We start from the raw sequence: 18,116 nt of genomic DNA on the forward strand, positions 1-18,116 counted from the left end.
ATTACTTTCCATACTATAAGCAAAATAATTATTGAGCCTCTGGATGTTATCAGTCATTTTTTGTAGTTTTTCAGATCTTACCTATTTTAAGGCAATTACAATAAATTGGAGTAGGTATAATAATAGTTATTGACCAGTAGGTGTCGCAGTTGCCGCCCCATGGCCAAGAGATGCTAGCAGCAGCCAACAGCACATGTTGCTTACTTAGGTACTGAAAAATATGCTTTGTTTATCAAATTAAGAGCAGTGATGTAGGTGATCAAACGATTCTGAGAGTTTGGGTTCAGGAAAAAGAGAAAACCTTTCCATCAGTGCATGTTGCAGACTGCGTGCACCGTGGGGATTTCAGGTGGCAGTGTGTGGGTCGCGATCCAGGGAGTGCTGAGCGGCAGCCTGCTGCGTCTGGGGTCCGGCTTGAGCCACAGGCATGAAAGTCAATGCCCAATGTGCCATGCAGCTTGCGAACTGATCCCAAAAAGTATGGACTGGTCTCTACATTCGGGATGATCCAGATGATCATGGACGCTACAAAATAATCTTACACTAGTTCAGAATTAAGTATAATAAAGGGGTATTTATTTAGGGGAGATTCACAAATCACTGTCCTAGATCACAGTCCTCTGCATGAATGGGGATCTGGAACAGAGTCTAGCAGCCAGAAGCGAGAGCAACCGCAAGCTGTAAAGCAGCATTTTATAGGATAAGAGACCACACCCAAGTGGGCTGCTATCTTAAAGGCTATTGGCTAAAGGAGCTCCCACAGCATTAAAAAAAAATTAAATACATGCCACTAGAATTCTGTAGTAATTTTATGTGTAGAAAAGAAAGAAGAAATATGTTTGTTCATGGTTGTCTTAATAGTGTTTCATTTCATTTAGTATTTTGTTTGGTTTTGGTTTTTCAAGACAGTGTTTCACTGTGTAGCCCTTGCTGTTCTTAAACTAGCTCTGTAGACCAGGCTGGCTTTGAATTCACAGAGATCTGCCTGCCTCTCCTCTCTCCCTCTCCCAGCCCAGCATGCTGGCATTAAAGGCATGTGCCACCACTGTCCAGCTGTTTGGTTTCTTATCAAGAGTTTCAGTATGTAGCCTTAGCTGGCCTGGAACTTATGCGGACCAGGTTGGCCTTGAGTTTTTAGAGTTCCTCCTGTCTCTGCGTCCCTTCACTATGCTAACTCTTTCCTACTTTACTCGACATAGAGAAATCATCGAGACTACAGCTACAAGAGGTAGCAGCAGGTGTCTAAGGTCACCTGGGAAGCTTTGTATATGTGTAAACTTTAATACCATTCTTAACTCTACTACCAGCAAAGGTTCTGCTTGAGAAAGCTACCAGTCTAGGCTTTGTTCTGTATTACAAGCTCTGCAGTGCTGGCCTGGTGATACACATCTATAAGATCAGCACTTGGGAGGTTAATGCTTTTGAAGACTGCTGAATGCAAAACCCTGAATCATCAGAACAAAACAAGCTCTACAATGATTTGCTCTTATGTGGGAACTAGGCCAGCCTTAGACTTGGTAAGTTGCTAGACCTTGAACTCCTCTTGTTCATTCTGCCTCACCTTAGTGCAGGTACTGCCACAACTATTCATCTGGGATATTTCTGTCTGTTTCTGTGCTAATGTGTCTTTACATATGTGCATGTGTAGGCCAGAGATTGGTTTCTGCTACCTTCCTCTGTTCCTTGCACCTTACTTTTTGAGACAGGATCTTTCATTGAACCTGGAGTGTGGTGATTGGGTAAGACTGGCTGACCAACAACCTTTAAGGATCCTCCTGTCTACACATTACCAACACTGGGATTAAAAGTGTGTGCCATCTGCTGGGCAGTGGTAGAACTCACCTTTAATCCCAGCACTCAGGAGGCAGACAGATTTCTGAGTTCGAGGCCAGCCTACTCTGTAAGAGCTAGTTCCAGGATAGGCTCCAAAGCTATAGAGAAACCCTGTCTCGAAGCGGGGGAAAAAAGTGTGTGCCGTCAAACTTGACTTTTGTTTGTTTGCTTGCTTTTTTTTTTTTTTCGAGACAGGGTTTCTCTGAGTAACAGCCCTGACTGTCTTACGACTTGCTTTGTAGGTCAGACTGGCCTTGAACTCAGAGATATGCCTGCATTTGCCTCCCAAGTGCTAGGATTAAAGGTATAACCATTGCCCGGCTCCCACTTGGCTTTTTAGTGTGGATAACTGAGGATCTGAATTCAGATCTTCATGCTAGCACTTTACTGACTGAGGCATCTCCCCAACTCTGCCTGGGTTGTCTCTAAACAAAGAATCAGGAAGATTTAAATGGAAAGAAATTGTGTCTTCAGTCTTGTTTATAGGCTACTGTTAGAAAGAAAAATAATATTAAAATTGTCAGGAAGGAAAAATTTAGTGTCTTTTCTCTTTCTTATTTGTCCTAGAATTTGATTCTCCAGCTCCCTTTGCCACTCGTTTTCTAAACACAAGAGCAATGAAGGAAACTTTCAAGAGTTACATGGAGTTGCTTGTTAGCATTGCTCTGGATCCAGACACGATGCAAGCACTAGAGAAGAGCAATGGTATGCCTACTAAGGAGCACACTCAAATTGTTTTTGTTTAAATGAATTTTCCCACTGGTGTCTATTTTATTTTGTTATTTATTCCTGGGTTTGTTGTTTTTTTTTCTATTGTCTATTTTATTTATATATATATATTTATTTATTTTGTTTGCTTTTTGAGACAGGGTTTCTCTGTGAAATAGTCCTTACAGTCCTGAAACTCACTTCATAGACCAGATTGGCCTTGAACTCACCGAGATCCAACTGCCTCTTGTATCCCAAGTGCTAATAAGTACTGTGTATGCTACCACACTTGACATTTCTTACCCTAATGCTTGCCTGTTACTTATTAGTACACTATTAAGGTATGGCTTATGTAATATATGCCAGTGCTATACTGGGAAATTAACAGTCTAATAACCTCAGGTATTTAATACAATATAAAAAATGATTAACTTATTACCATTGTGTTTTTACTCCCTCCCCCCTTTTGTTTTGAGGGGAGGTTGAGACAGGGTTAAAGGTGTCACCTTTTCTAGCATACCCATTTTGACTTACTTCTGACAATAGGTACACCAATTTTTCTTCCCCTACTTCATCTTTGCCCCATATTACAGTAAGTTAAGAATATCTCAGCTAGGTGTAGTGGCGCACATCTTTAATCACAGCACTCAGTTGTCAGAGGCAGGTGGATCTCTGTGAGTTCTAGGCCAAAAGTTCAGATCAGCTAGAGTTATAGTTTGACAAATAAACTAAGGAAATCTCTAAGCAGAGTTGTAGTTAATGGTAAGGCACTTACCTAACTAGTGTGTGCAAGGCCTTGGCCCCATGTCTAGTTAGTACTAGCCAGAAAAACAAATCTTGTTCATATTCAGTGTTTTATAGAATTTTAAAATGTTTGTATTTTGTAGTATTATTGCTAGATAATAAATGAGGTTTAGAGAAATTGATTATCTTTCTAGTGGGCATCCTTTTGTTTTACTTGAGCCAAGGTGCCAGGTGTGATGATGTACACATTTAATCCCAGCACTTGAGAGGCCGAAGTAGGTAGATGAAGGTAACCTGGTCTGTATAGCATATTGCATACCACCTTGGGCTACAAAATGAGAACTTTCTTAAAAATGCAAGACTGTGGCAGCACACCCATTGCTGTGAACAGTTGCTGCTTTCTCATTTGCTGTGATATAATCCGCTGTGCAAGCTGACCTCTCTTTAGCCCTGGCTATCTAGAATTAGCTCTATAGATCAGGCTGGCCTTAAACTCACAGAGATCCTCTTGCCTCTGCCTCCCAAGTGCTGGGATTAAAGGTGTGCACCACCAGTGCCCGGCAAATGCCTCTTTCTTTCTTTCTTTCTTTCTTTCTTTCTTTTCTTTTCTTTTCTTTTCTTTTCTTTTTTTTTCTTTTCTTTATTTTCTCTTTTTAACCTTTTTCTTTAAGATTTTATTTATTTATTATATATACAGTGTTCTGCCTGCATGTATGCTTACAGGCCAGAAGAGGGCACCAGATCTCACTACAGATGGTGATAAGCCACCATGTGGTTGCTGGGAATTGAACTCAGGACCTCTGGAAGAGCTGACAGTGCGCTTAACCTCTGAGCCATCTCTCCAGCCCCAAATGCCTATTTCTTAAAAGCTGTATTTTACATAAGCCAATGAATTTAATGTCTTCTAACTTACCAATGGTTTAAGGGGAAAAATGGGTATTAGAAAATATTTATGTTGATAGTTTATCCTATTGAAATAAATTCTTATTTCAGACGAGCTACTTTTACCACATATGAAAAAAATAGATGGAATGCTGAATGATAATCGCAAAAGACTTCTCGTGAATCTTCATCTGGATCAGCCATTCAAGGTACTTCCACTTGGTGATGCATTAGCAAACCCCTGTAGTAGTCAGTCCCAAGCAAGTAGAAAGAAAAATGCATTAAAGTCATTCTGTAATTTTATTTTTTGAGCACTGTTTTTGTTTTGTTTTGTTTTTGTTTTTCTCTAGAGCTGAGAATTGAACCTAGGACTTCGTGCGTGCTAGGCAGTGCTTTGCCACTGCTCTATACTCCTTCCCAGCACCACTGTAACTTTCTTTCTAAATGTAACAAGAGTTGTTTATTCTTTATGAGCTTGTTTATGTGTTTTTATGTTTTATGTGTTTTATGTTTAAATTGATTTTTTTATCATTTATGTTAAGTTCCTCCTGTAAAAATTTTTTAATGATTCCCAAACTTAATTCTCTTCAACTCCCATATTCAAGTCTTGTATTCCTTTTATTTCTTTTTTTTCTTTTTTTTTTCTTTTTTTTTCCTTTTTTTTAAACATTTCTTATAGTTTATTTAACTTTTATTTTATGTGCATTGATATGAAGGTGTCAGATCCCCTGGAACTGGATCTTCAGACAGTTGTGAGCTGCCATGTGGGTGCTGGGAATTGAACCCTGGTCCTCTGGAAGAGGAGTCAGTGCTCTTAACCACTGAGCCATCTCTCCAGCCCCTATTTCTTTTTTTTCAAAGATATATTTTTATTTTCTGTTTATGAGTGGGTGTTTTGCTTGCGTGATCTTCCTGCAAAATGTGCATGCAGTCTTACAACTTGCAAAAGCTTTCATATTGTGGGCTGGAGAGGTCGCTCTGCACATAAGATCATGTGCTGCTTTTACAGAGGTCCCACATGGTGACTCACAACACCTGTAACTTCTGCCACACTATTCACGTATATACGTTCATGAAAAACACCACCGTAAAAAAATAAAATAAACCCTGAAAATAATTTTAAAGTCGTTTTAAACTTACACATTTTATCTATAATTAAAGATTAACTGTGTGTGTGATAATATACCTATAATCCCAACACTTGGAAAGCAGAGGCAGAAAAATGAGGAATTCTAGTTTTTACTGTTAATGTATCTTAATGACATAAGTTGGTATTTTTGTTATGTGAAATATAGAATTGAAAGATACTCTGAATTCAGAAAATTTATCATAAAAGCTATTCAGTCCAGAAAACTTTCCAGACTTCCTTTTAATGTGTAACATCTGGGACTATTTGATTATGTCAACATGGGCAAAGTTTGTTGTTTTCCATTGATGGTAATTGTATATATTTATATAAGTTCAGCATTCTTAAGGTTGAGGCAAGAGGATGACCTTGAGTCCCTGTCAGGTTGGCCTGCATAATAACATTCTGTCTCAAAAACAAATACGAAAAAAATAATCTAAACAAAAGAAATATGTAATACAGAGCTAGAGAAGTAGGGATAGATATATATTTCAGTGAATTGTAGAGTATTTAAAACACATTAGGTCCCAGGTTCAGTACTCTATACAGCCCACAAATAAAGGAAAGATGTACTCTTTTCAAGTTCACAATACCTATTTGTGGAAACTGGAGGTCTGGAAGAGAATAGTGAAAGTTAAATTACATTCTTACCCATAACTAACAGCAGCACTTTTAACCCTTACTGCATAATAAGGGTTATATAGTAATGAATAATTCAAGGTCCTGTTAGCTAAATCTACTGTTAGGAAAACTATGATCAAAGTCACCACATTTGTAAACAGGGATCATTTTGTTACTGCATTTAGCTTTTCAGGTCACAATTACTTACCAAGCATGTAAGAACATAAAAGTCAGTGGGTTTAAAAAATAAAATAGGCGGTTCTGCCATGTGACCACTGTATCATCCGTGGTGGCACCCTGTCTGTGGTCAGACCAGCATCACACTCTGCTTTAGGATCTTTTCTCATAAGTGCTTTATGTCCAGTCAGAGAAAGCCAGAGGAGGGCAGCCTGAAACACAGCAGTCTTCTTACTGTCTTCTGTCCTTCTTGTCATTTAGAATCTGATGACTTCCTGGTACCTGGTTTGGCTCTGGTTCAGGGTTTTTAGTCAGGGTGGAAGCGGTATTGTGAGAAATGCATATATTCCTATTTTCCCTATTTCACAATCAGAGAGGCATTGCTAGTAGTAACTCAGGAGTTCCTTCAGCATGGTGTGCTGTTGCTCAAAAAAATCAGGCCATATAATTAGCCCAGATTCAAAGAGTGGGGAGACAGAATCCTTATTCTTTGGGAGAAGGTTCAAAGGATCCATGTATGTGTATATAAATTTTGAATGACTAGAAATTCAATTAGTTTTCTTCTGATGTCAGTTATTATCCTTCATTATTTTAAAGAATGCATTGGAAAGTTTTCCTGAACTTACAATTATTACTCGAGACTCTAAAGCAAAAAGTGGAGGATCTGCTATTTCTAAAATAAAAATGAATGGCAAAACTTATAATAAGAAAACGCTAAGGACTTCTAAAGCAACCACTAAGTCTGCACAGGTAAGTACATATTGCTTAATGAATAACCTTTTCCAGTTAATCCAGTCCCATGACACCATGGAAACTAGCAGATGTGCTATCGTGAGGTGTCGTCTTTGGGGGGGGGGGGATAAGCAGCTATCTTCTGAGGAAGGGGCACTCTTATTTCTCCTTTGTGTGCCGTGAACTGTACCTGGCAATAGTGAGTGTTCACAGAATTTATAAAATAGACTAATAAGGGAAATCATCTGATGTTTAAGTTTATATGTTTGCATATAGTTTTAAAGCTATTTTTAATTTATTAAAAATATTTATGTGTAATGTGTTTAAAGTATGTATGCATTGTGGAGTGATGAACAAGACAATTTATCATTTTTTACCTGTTCAAAGTTACTTGTGTATAGTTTGGAAACACATGTTTTGGTGTGTGTATACGCTTCCTAAGATTGGATTTTTTTTAAGATTTTATTTATTATGTATACAGTTTTATCATAGATGGTTGTGAGCCACCATGTTGCTGCTGGGACTTGAACTCAGGACCTCTGGAAGAGCAGTCAGTGCTCTTAACCTCTGAGCCATGTCTCCAGCCCCAGAAGATTGAATGTTAATATGTCTATAAAGTCACTAAAATGACATCTGTTTATCTCTACTGTATAAGTAATTACAAACTTTTTAGAAAATAATTTAGCAGTATAACCGCTTCACATCAAAAACTATATTTAGTAATTCAGGCCTGGTAGTACATACCTGAATCCCAGGGTTTGGTAAGTGGAAGCAGAAGGATCAGGAGTTTGAGGACAGCCTCAGCTACACTGCATTTTCAAGGGTAGCCTGGGTTGAGACCCTGTCTCAAAAACAAAGGTATTTCTTGTAAAATTCATTCACAAACGCAAAAAGTATGTACTTACTGCAAAGTAGTTTATAAGACTGGATGTGGTGTCATACACACATCCCAGAGAGAAGCAGTGGGGTATCTGTAAGTTCTTGGACAGCCAGGGTGATGTAGAGATACCCTCCGTGTCTCAGAAACAAGACTGTGATATTTAGTACTTTTCTGTTTTTTCTTTTCTTTCTTTTCTTTTTTGTTTGTTTGTTTTGTTTTGAGAGGTCTCGCTATGCCATTCTGGAACTTGCTGTATATACTAGGCTTTGCTTCAAACTCATAGAACCACCTGCTTCTGGAGTACTAGGATTAAAATCATATGCATGGTGCTTGGTTTAAAATTATTTACTTATGCAAAGAAGAGATAGACTCATTGATTGTCTCTCAGACCACTACAGCAAGCACTTTGTGTATTTGTACTGTGACAAATACAGTTCTAAGAACTAGGGGACTGGAGAGGTGGCTCAGTCACAACTGTATACATAATCAAAAATAATAAAGTAGATCTAAAGAACTAGGGGTATCATAGTCAAAAGCTAGTCAAAAATCCATGCTTTCTTATAATTTTTATTTAAGGGATAAGCATGGAATGATATACCTACAATAAACCCAAAGTTTTCTAAGTTATAGGTTAATAAAAATGCTGGAACTGCTGTGCGCTCGGTGTGTGGGTCAATTTGTGTTTGGTGATTCCATTATTGTCAGAAAATTAATGTTGCTTAAATATTTAAGCCTAGCCTAGGGGAAGAGCCTGAAAGACTATGTAACATGCCACCATCCACATTTATCTCTGAAGCCATAATAGAAATCTTTTACTCTGCATGTAGACTGGTAATCCTGGTAACAATTACATGTTATACTTGGGAGGCAGGTGGCAGGAGGATCAGGGGTTCAAGGCCAGCCTCCGCCTCATGGGCCTAGTTTTAAGAATATCCCACTGCTAGGGAGGCAGAGGCAGTTGTATCTGAGTCTCAGGTTAGCCAGAGCTACAGAGTGAGATCCTACCTCAAAAAAATAAGGCTTTTGTTATCTTATATGTTTCTATTTGGATTTTTCTATAGTACTAGTTTTTCAAATAACATATACTTATTAAAGGATGGATTAAAATATTATTTATATTTAAGCTTCTTCTATGTATATTCATACAGTCTCATACCTAACCATATAAGACAATTTAAAGGTTGTCATTCAACATGAAAAGTACCTGTAAACTTCTTTCTTTTTTAGGAGTTTGCTGTTGATCCAGAGAAAATACAATTATATTCATTATATCATTCACTCCATCACTATAAATACCATGTTTATCTAATATGTAAGAATGAGGTAATTTTGTTTTAATTATTTAAAATGAAATAACATGTTTTCCTGGATTTTCTGTTTGTTTTTAGGGTGTGTTTTTGTTTTTCTTTTTTTTTTTTGTTTTTTTCAAGACAGTTTCACCCTGTAGCCCTGGATGTCCTGGAACTCACTCTATAGGCCATGCTGGACTCAAGCTCACAAAGATCTGCCTGAGTGCTAGGATTAAGACATGTGTCACCACTGCCTGGCATCTGAATCTTCTTAAAAGAGACTCTAAGCTGGGCAGTGGCGGTGCATGCCTTTAATTCCAGCACTAGGGAGGAAGAGGCAGGCAGATCTCTGTGAGTTTGAGTCCAACCTGGTTTACAGGAGCTAGTTCCAGGAAAGGCCCAAAGCTACAGAGAAAAACCCTATCTCAAGGGGAAAAAAAAAAAAAAGAAGAAGAGGAAGGGAAAGAAGGAAGGAGGAAAAAGATAGAGACTCTAACTACAGTGTGTGTGAATGGATGCTTTAAAAAGAAGTACAAAATGTATGTGCACTTACTTGCCTAGATTCTTTTGTAAGTAATGCCCAGATATATCAAACCCTCCTCACCTGTTAAGATAAAACTGGTGCTCTGTGGTGGTGGTGCACGCCTTTAATGCCAGCACTCACAAGGCAGAGGCAGGCAGGTCTCTGTGAGTTCAAGGCCAGCCTGGTCTACAAGAGCTAGTTCCAAGACAGCCAGGGCTGTTACACAGGGCTATCTCCAGAAAAAGGAAAAAAAAAAAAGAAGAAGATTAAAAACTGGTAATTTTTGTAAGTTGGTAGCATTTGATTACAATTTCATAATACATGGTGTTTTGAGCCAGGCATGGTAGCACGGTTGTAGTGAGGGGCTGTGGGCAGGCCTGCTTTTTATCCCGCCCGGTTCCTGCATAGCTAGCTTAGCCCCGGAAATAACAACACACAAATTGTATTCATTTAAGCACTGTCTGGCCCATTATCTCTAGAGGGTTAGTTACTGACTAACTCTCATATTTTGATATTAACCCATTTTTAATAATCTGTATAGCACCACAAGGTGTGGCTTACCGGGAAAGATTCAGCATGTCTGACCTGGTGACTGGCTCCATGGCTTCTGCCTCATAGCCCTCTTCCCAGCATTCTGTTCTGTTTACTCCGCCAACCTAATTTTCTGTCCTATCAAGGGGCCAAGGCAGTCTCTTTATTGACCAATGAAAATAACACAATAGACAGATAACCCTCCTCCATCACACGGTCCTTTAGCTCCAGCACCCATGATGATCATGTCCCCTCCCCCCCCCAAAAAACAAAACAGGAAAGAAAGAAAGATTAGAATTATAAATTTTTTAGTGTTATAAATTTGAGATGGAAAAGTCATATGTGACATCAGCTGTTTTTTGTTGTTGTTGTTTTCCTCAAAATAGGGTTTCTCTGTATTACTGGCTGTCCTGGTACTCACTCTGTAGACCAGGCTGACCTTAAACTCAGTGTTTGTTTGTTTGTTTTTCATTTTTTTAAGGCTTAATTTTATTTTGCCTATATGTATATATGTGCACCATGTTTGTGACGTGTCTTCAGATGTCAGAACTAGAGTTCAGACAGTTGTGAGCCGCCATATGGATGTTGGGAACCAAACCCAGGTCTTCAAAATCAGCAACTGCTCCTAACATCTGAGCCCTCTCCAGCCTCATAGTATTGAGTTTTGTAATTACCAGGTTTAATTAGCACAGAGCTGCCCCTGATGTGTTGGGCAGTAGCCTCATATAGACAGATGGTCATAAGTCTAGAGGAGAAAGCAAAGATGGTGATACGAGCTATGTTGACTGTTTTTACAGTGATTAGACGGAGTTGACATCAGTATTTGTCCTTTGGGTGCGGGGGTGACTGGAGACAGCTCAGAAGTTTAGCACTGGCTGATCTACCAGAGGACCTGGGTTCAATTCTTAGCACCCATATGGTGGCTCATAACCATTTGTAATTCCAGTTCCAAGAAGTCTGACACCCTCATGGCCTCTTGTAGGTATTAGGCACGCAGGCAAAATATAAGTTTATATAAAACAGTATTTATCATCTGGGTCAGCCAAGAGAGTATCTTCCGGTGCATTAGTAAAGCCTTAGAAAATATTTTAGTCATCGGATGGTGTCGGGAGGCAGAGGCAGGCGGATCCCTGTGAGTTGGAGGCCAGCCTGATCTACAAAGCAGGTTCCGGGACAGCCACAGATGTTACTCTGAGACACCCTTTTTCGAAAAACCAAAAAGAAAGAAAGCTTCTAAGTCTTAAGAAAAGTGATCTTGTGTAAACTAATTCAACAAATTATTTCTTTATTTTAGATATCGTCTGTTCAGAAAAAAAATGAAGATTTAGGACAGGAAGAAATTGTTCAACTTTGTATGAAAAATGTAAAGTGGGTGGAGGACCTATTTGAAAAATTTGGAGAACTTCTAAATCATGTGCAACAGAAATGTTCCTAACATTTCCACAACATCCCACCTTTTTATAGCACTAATGAAATGTCATATTGTCACAGATAATCACATCTCCAGCAGTGGTGTCTTGCAGACATACCCAATACCATGGGGGACTTTGATCAGGACCTTGCTGAGGACAATGGTGCTGCCACGGAAGCCAGTCATTTTATCCTAATGAATGATTTTTCTATTTTTTAAACTGTGGGGTGACTGAGTTTTCATTTTCAGAAGCGTCTTTTGACAAAATGATAAAGCATGCACTAAGTATACCTTTACTGCTAGAGAGATGACACTGAAGTGGCCTGGCTCCCCGTGACTGGTGTCAGGACGAAAGAAAAGAGGTGGCAGGTATCATTCATGACTGGCCACGGTGTGGAAAGTATTGTACATTTTGTAAACTGATCTGGTATGGTGTGACATCCTATATGAGAATGTCTTGAGTTTAAAACATGAAACTCAGAAGCTGCGCTCTGCTCTATCGAGTCCTTTAACATGTCCAGGAAACTGGGTGTGGAACTGTGCAATCCTGTGACTGCTTTTTGTGTCAAGTTCAATTGTGATGATGGAAAAAAAAGTGACGTACTATTTTCCCTGTTTTAAAGAAAAGTATTTTTGTTTATAGTGTGTTTTTTTTTCCTTTGGAAAATTTTCAATTGTACATTTTATTATTTTACTAATAGTTTTATTTTTCACAGAGAAAATGTGGTTTTAATTTTTCTATCCATACTTCATTGTCTTCAGTATACCCTGTGTAGGTACTTATCATTTGCATTGTAGATTCTGTCTTGAGGTAGCCATTTTTGTTTTGCCTTAGTGTTACTTGGAATATTCATTTGGTGCTAGAATTAGTTTAGCTTTATAAATGGGACTGTGTGAAACACTGCACTAATTTCATATTTCATAAAATAAATTTCTTACCAAACTAGCACTTGATTTATACTGATTTGTCAAAGTAAAAATCAACTACTGCCAGATGGTAGTAGCGCACGTCTTTCATACCAGCACTTGGGAGGCAGAAGCAATGCAGGTGGCATTCTGTGAGCTCGAGGCCAACCTGGTTGAGTTTGAGGCCAGCCTGTTCTACATTGTATGCTTTTAGAAGACCAGAGCTACAAACTAAGACCTTGTCCTGAAAAAACACAAACAAAAAAACAAACAAAAACTTAACTGCTGATAATTTTGATGCCCCATTGGGTAAAGGCTCTTGCTGCCAAGCCTAACAGTTTGATTCCCAAAGCCCATACTTGGAAGAAGAGAACCAACTTCTGCAAGTCCTGTCCCCTGCACGCACATACATACACAAACTAATTAATAAGACGGTATGCAGTGTTACACACAGCTTTCCTAGCTCTCAGAACTGGAAGTGGAATTCTCCTTTGGTGCCTTTAACCCTTCCGCACCCTAGTGTAGCTTTCTTAAGTTTGATGACATTTCAAGTGGTTTAGCTGAGACAGTGAATGTATTAGGTTCATCATGACTTTTTGTTTCTTTTTGCTGCCAATAGGATGCCTTGTTTGTGAAGAAAATTTAATAGTGTCATTCTAAACGATCGCCATTTTTATTATTCTAAAAAAGTAACTCATACCTTTTTATTTCACCACCGTTTAGTGCCTTACTCCCTATCTAAAAAGCAGTGTTCCTGTTCAGTGCCCAAGTAAGACACACTTACATGGATAAGCTTGCTGTCTTGGTTTTTCGCAGACAGTAAACTGACAAGAATTGAAGTTAACATGCCACTTCATTTAAGAATAAAACACTGTTACATTGGGTGAAAATAAGCATCTGAGTTACGCTAACATATTTACTTCTGGTGATTTTCCTATTAAAAGCAATATCCTTAACATTTGTACCTGATATTAGACTCAGTAATACCAAGTAATGGAAGTTACTCTCCAGGGTCAAATGTACCACTTCTGAAAGTTTTAAAATGTTTATTTGACAACAAAAGCAACCTATCAGGCTTATTTTATGTAGCTCATATGGGAGATGCCCATGGCAGGAAAATCATGAGATTTGTTTTACAAGCAGAGGAGAGCAGGAAGCAGCCATATTCCATTCTTATTATTGACCCTGGGCACAGTAGGTATGTTTCCATCATAGCGTTGGCATGCTTATATACTTTTACCTTCATCTTGAATTATAAAGTATGAAGTATGTTTGAACTTCATTTTCACAAATGAATATAAGGTTAATCTTACCACAAAAATACACATTTCTATTTTTGTTTTTTGTTGTTTAAAGCAGGGTCTCACACTTTAGCCCAGGCTGTTCTAGAACTCACTATGTAGTCCAAGTTGGCTCCAAGTTCATTGCAGTCGCCCTGCCTCGTCTCCAGAATGCTGGGATTATAGGCATGTGCCACCATGCCTGGTTTTCCATTTCTTTTTGAACTGCAGTTGCCCTCCATCAGTTTATAATTGTATTCCCCTTAGAAAAATCAATTCACAAGTCCTCTGATCCTCCCTCAGAGACCCTGTTGTTTAGATGCATTCTCACCTCATTTATTCTATATAGCATAGGAAATATCAACCTCAGGCCTTAGCAAAAAGTAGAACTATATTATACCCATTTCTCTATAGGAAGCTGAATAAATAGTTAGTTGGTTAGTGTTTGCCAGGGAATTTGAAATGTATGGTATAGGAAAGCAGGTTGTAAAAAAAGATGAAGCACATGTTGCCATGATCTAGGAAGATGTTAAGAAAGCGTGAACTCTCCTACCTATAGCGATCTGGTGTTGGGATGTAGCTCAGTGCAGAGGCTCTGGGCTTCCTCCCGTCCCCCATCCCTCAGACGCACATAGAGATCTAGAGTGATTTCATGAAAAAGGTATTCTGTGTTGATATTTGTTACTAGCCCAGAAAAGTGGTTGCCAAAGGGGCCTCCTTGCTATTTTGATATAACTTAGTTACTACTTGAGCCCTAATATGTCTGAGTTTATGGTGATTTATCACGTTAAGTTGAACTAGAAGCTATGATTTTGCCAAATTGAAAGTATTGGTAAGATAGGAAATAATCCTATTCTTAAATGTTTAATACATTTTCATATAATTTTGAATGTTCTAAATTTATCTAAATTTCTAAAACATGAAATTTATAGATGTGTTTACACTTTAGGGCTATTTTCAGAGCTTCACATTTTAAAACTAATTTTTCTGTTTACTATTTATTTTTCTTGAAGCAGATAAATTCCAACCTATAGCTGTAAGGATATACCCATAAGTTGTTTTGGTTTGTGTGTTGGTGTCCTTTGCTGGTTCAGATGAGTGGTTCCCGAGTCTCTTCACTTTCCTTGTAATCCGATCTCTCTGCACTTGATTCCCTGACGACGTCAGCTCGGGTTATTAGTGCAGCTTTGTTTCAGATGTGTAGGTTACAAATCTTAATGTATTTGCAGAATGTAATTTTTGTTTTAAATGTTTTGTTTCACAACAATGCTTTTGAAATACAGTGAAGTAGCCCAGGCTAGCTGCTCCTGTGTCAGGTGTACTTGATAGCCCAGGCTAGCTGCTCCTGTGTCAGGTGTACTTGACACAACCGCACAAATGAACAGTGTGCAACTCTTATTTGTGCATTGACTCAGATGCACAACTTTTGACATCTGTGTTCACAAATGCACGTTTTCAAAATAACCTCTATTTATAAAACAAACAACTAAGCCTAAGGATACAAAGAAGCCTGCATTTGTAGTCCAGAGTTTTCAGCTGGTCCATTATACCATGTATGGAAATGTGAAAGACAATTTTGTATATTTGTTACTAACTCAGATCATTAAAATGAAAACAATTTTTTAAACAAAATCAGAATGTGCGTTTTTTGTTTGTTTGTTTGCTTGCTTGCTTTTGTTTTTTGAGACAGGGTTTCTCTGTTGTAGCTTTGGAGCCTGTCCTAGAACTTAATAGACCAGGCTAGCCTCAAACTCACAGAGATCCTGAGTACTGGGATTTAAGCCGTGTGCCACCACCAACCATCCGGCCTTTTGGTTTTAAGTATCATCATGTTCCCATTCCTCAGAGAATACATAGGGTATTACTCGTGTTGGTTGCGGAGTACCAACATTTGGAAGGCAAGGACATGTCTTAAGTTTGAGACCAGCCAAGGCTATACATTATAAGACCACGTCTCAAAGTGAACTAAATGCAGCCTAAGCATTTCAAGCCAAGTTATTGTCAGCATTTAGTCCTTTGTAACTAGTTTAGGCTACTAAAACCACTTGCTTTTAATCCCTTTATTTTACACAGAAAAGGCCTTACTGGAATGTGGTGGTTTGAATTAAAATAGGCGCCATAGGGAGCAGCACTGCTAAGACTACTCCCTATGGCATAGTCTTGTTGGAGGTTTCCAAGCTCGAACCAGGCCCAATGGCTCTGTGTCTCCTACTGCCTGGGATCCAAGTGTAGAACTCTCAGATACCTCTCCAAGCACCATGTCTGCCTGCATACAAAATTTCTTCCTTCCATGGTGATAATTGACTAAACCTCTATGCTGTAAGCCAGCCCCAATTAAATGTTTGCCTTTATAAGACTTGCTGTAGTCATGGTATCTCTTCAAAGCAAAAGAAACCTTAAACAGGTGCTATAGAAATGGCTCGGCCATTAAAAATACCTGTTCTTGCAGGGGACCTAGGTTTGATTCCCAGCACCCACCTTGCAGCTCATAGATATCCATAACTGCAGTTCCAGGGGTCTGACATCCTCTTATGACCAACACAGGCACCAGGCATGCAAGGTGTAACGTTTACACACAGACAAACATACAAATAATATTTAAAAAGTAATCAGTTACCTGCCAAAGTACTGACCCTATCCCTGAGACCCTGTAATGCCCTGCTCTGCTCTACTAGCTCTGAAATTGCTATTCATTCTACTGTTTTCCACACAATACTTTTTTTCCACACAATCATTCGTGGGCTGGCAAGAGAGCTAATTGCTTAAGAGCACATGATCTCCTAAAGAACCCAGGGTACTCTTCCCTGTCTCCATCAGGCAACTCACAACCACCTATAACTCCAGATGATCTAACATTCTCTTCTGACCACCAGCACCAGGCACACATATGCTGCACACACATACATGCAGGCAATACACTAAAAAAGAAAAGTTATTCTGGGCGTTGCTGGCACATGCATTTAATACCAGCACTTGGGAAAGTCAGAGGCAGGTAGATCACTGAGTTTCAGGCCAGCCTAGTTTACAAAGCATGTTCCAGGACAGACAGCTACACAGAATCCTGAAAGAAGAGAAAGTTACTCAAATGATCTGCATTGCAAAGCTAAAGAGTAGCTCTTACATTATGTTGCTTCATTATTGACATGTTCTACCTTGGTAAAATGTATTTCACATCTGGATTAGGGGTTTCTGTTGCTGTGAAGAGACACCGTGACCACAGCAACTCTTATGAAGGAAAACATTTAATTGGGATGGCTCACAGTTCAGAGGTTCAGTCCATCTTTATGATGGGAAGCATGGTAGCATACAGGCAGACATTGTGCTGGAGAAGTAGCTGAGAGTTCTACATCTTGCATGCAGCAGGAATTGGTCTGAGACACTGGGCACTATCTTAAGCATCTATGAGACCGCAAAGCCTGCCTCCACAGTGACAAATTTAACAAGGCCACACCTTACATTAGTGCCACTCCCTTTGGGGGCCTTTGTTTTGTTTTGTTTTTTTGTTTGTTTGTTTGTTTGTTTGTTTTTCTAGACAGGGTTTCTTTTGTGGCTTTGGAGCCTGTCCTAGAACTAGCTCTTGTAGACCAGGCTGGCCTCCGGAGTGCTAGGATTAAAGGCGTGCCCCATCACTGCCCAGCACGGAGGGGGAAAGCCATTTTTTTTCAAATCACCTCAGCATCTCAGAGAAGTTATCTGGGGTCAGTTATTTGACCCTGTCCTTGAGATAAGGACAGGTAAAACACTCCTTGCAAACCTGAGTTTGAGCCCTGGAACCCATGTAAAACTATAAGAAGAGCTGGTCTCTACAGAATTGTCCTCTGTTCTTCACATGTGCTCGTTGGCATGCTTGCATCTTCACCATCATACACAAGATTTAATTAAAAATAATACTTCTACATTCTATATTTGGAGACAGGGTTTCTCTGTAGCTTTGGTGCCTGTCCTTGGAACTAGCTCTTGTAGACCAGGCTGGCCTCTCACAGAGATCTGCCTGCCTCTGCCTCCCGAGCGCTGGGATTTAAGGCGTGGGCCACCACCACCCGGCTAGAAATATTTTAATAGGAACAAAAAGTCTATTCTTTGTTGTTAATGAAAGAAAAAGTTGGGGGGGGGATGGAGAGACAGCTCAGAGGTTAAGAGCACTGACTGCTCTTCCAGAGGTCCTGAGTTCAATTCCCAGCAACAACATGGTGGCTCACAACAACCTGTAATGAGGTCTGATGCCCTCTTCTGGCCTGCAGGCATATATGGAGGCTGAACACTGTGTACATAATAAATAAATAAATGTTTTTAAAAAAAAGTTGGTGTGGAAAAGACTATATAATCTTTTCCTCTAAAAAGTTGATAAAGTTTTTAGAGGAAAAACTTTGAAGATGCAAGTTGATAAAAGTTGAAGGCCTAAAATATGCCTTCAAGTCCCAGTATGGAGGAAGTCACAAGGCTTGGCATTATGGATTCCTCTCTTCTGTTGTT

The 18,116-nt window shown here is 39.2% G+C and overlaps 1 protein-coding gene and 1 long non-coding RNA gene across 7 annotated transcripts in view; one reads left to right on the top strand and one right to left on the bottom strand.

Annotated features, from left to right (window-relative positions):
* Nucleotides 1–15,275, top strand: part of Qser1 (glutamine and serine rich 1) — a 67,869-nt gene extending 52,594 nt beyond the window's left edge. For 3 of the 4 annotated variants that reach the window (XM_048443673.3, XM_048443672.3, XM_048443671.3), the window contains 5 exons: nucleotides 2,401–2,538; nucleotides 4,279–4,376; nucleotides 6,689–6,841; nucleotides 8,931–9,026; nucleotides 11,341–15,275. In XM_048443673.3, the coding sequence (XP_048299630.3) occupies nucleotides 2,401–2,538; nucleotides 4,279–4,376; nucleotides 6,689–6,841; nucleotides 8,931–9,026; nucleotides 11,341–11,481 (626 nt within the window). In that variant the 3' untranslated portion in view covers nucleotides 11,482–15,275. The remainder of the gene's footprint in view (nucleotides 1–2,400; nucleotides 2,539–4,278; nucleotides 4,377–6,688; nucleotides 6,842–8,930; nucleotides 9,027–11,340) is intronic. The other variant, XM_085696710.2, reaches the window with a different exon arrangement.
* LOC125406629 (uncharacterized) overlaps nucleotides 1–18,116 on the bottom strand; it is a 41,738-nt gene that overhangs the window by 11,110 nt on the left and 12,512 nt on the right. The window lies entirely within an intron of this gene.

The sequence above is a fragment of the Myodes glareolus genome, chromosome 10 (genome assembly GCF_982192425.1).
Source record: "Myodes glareolus chromosome 10, mMyoGla1.1, whole genome shotgun sequence".
In the NCBI taxonomy this organism is placed as follows: Eukaryota; Metazoa; Chordata; class Mammalia; order Rodentia; family Cricetidae; genus Myodes; species Myodes glareolus.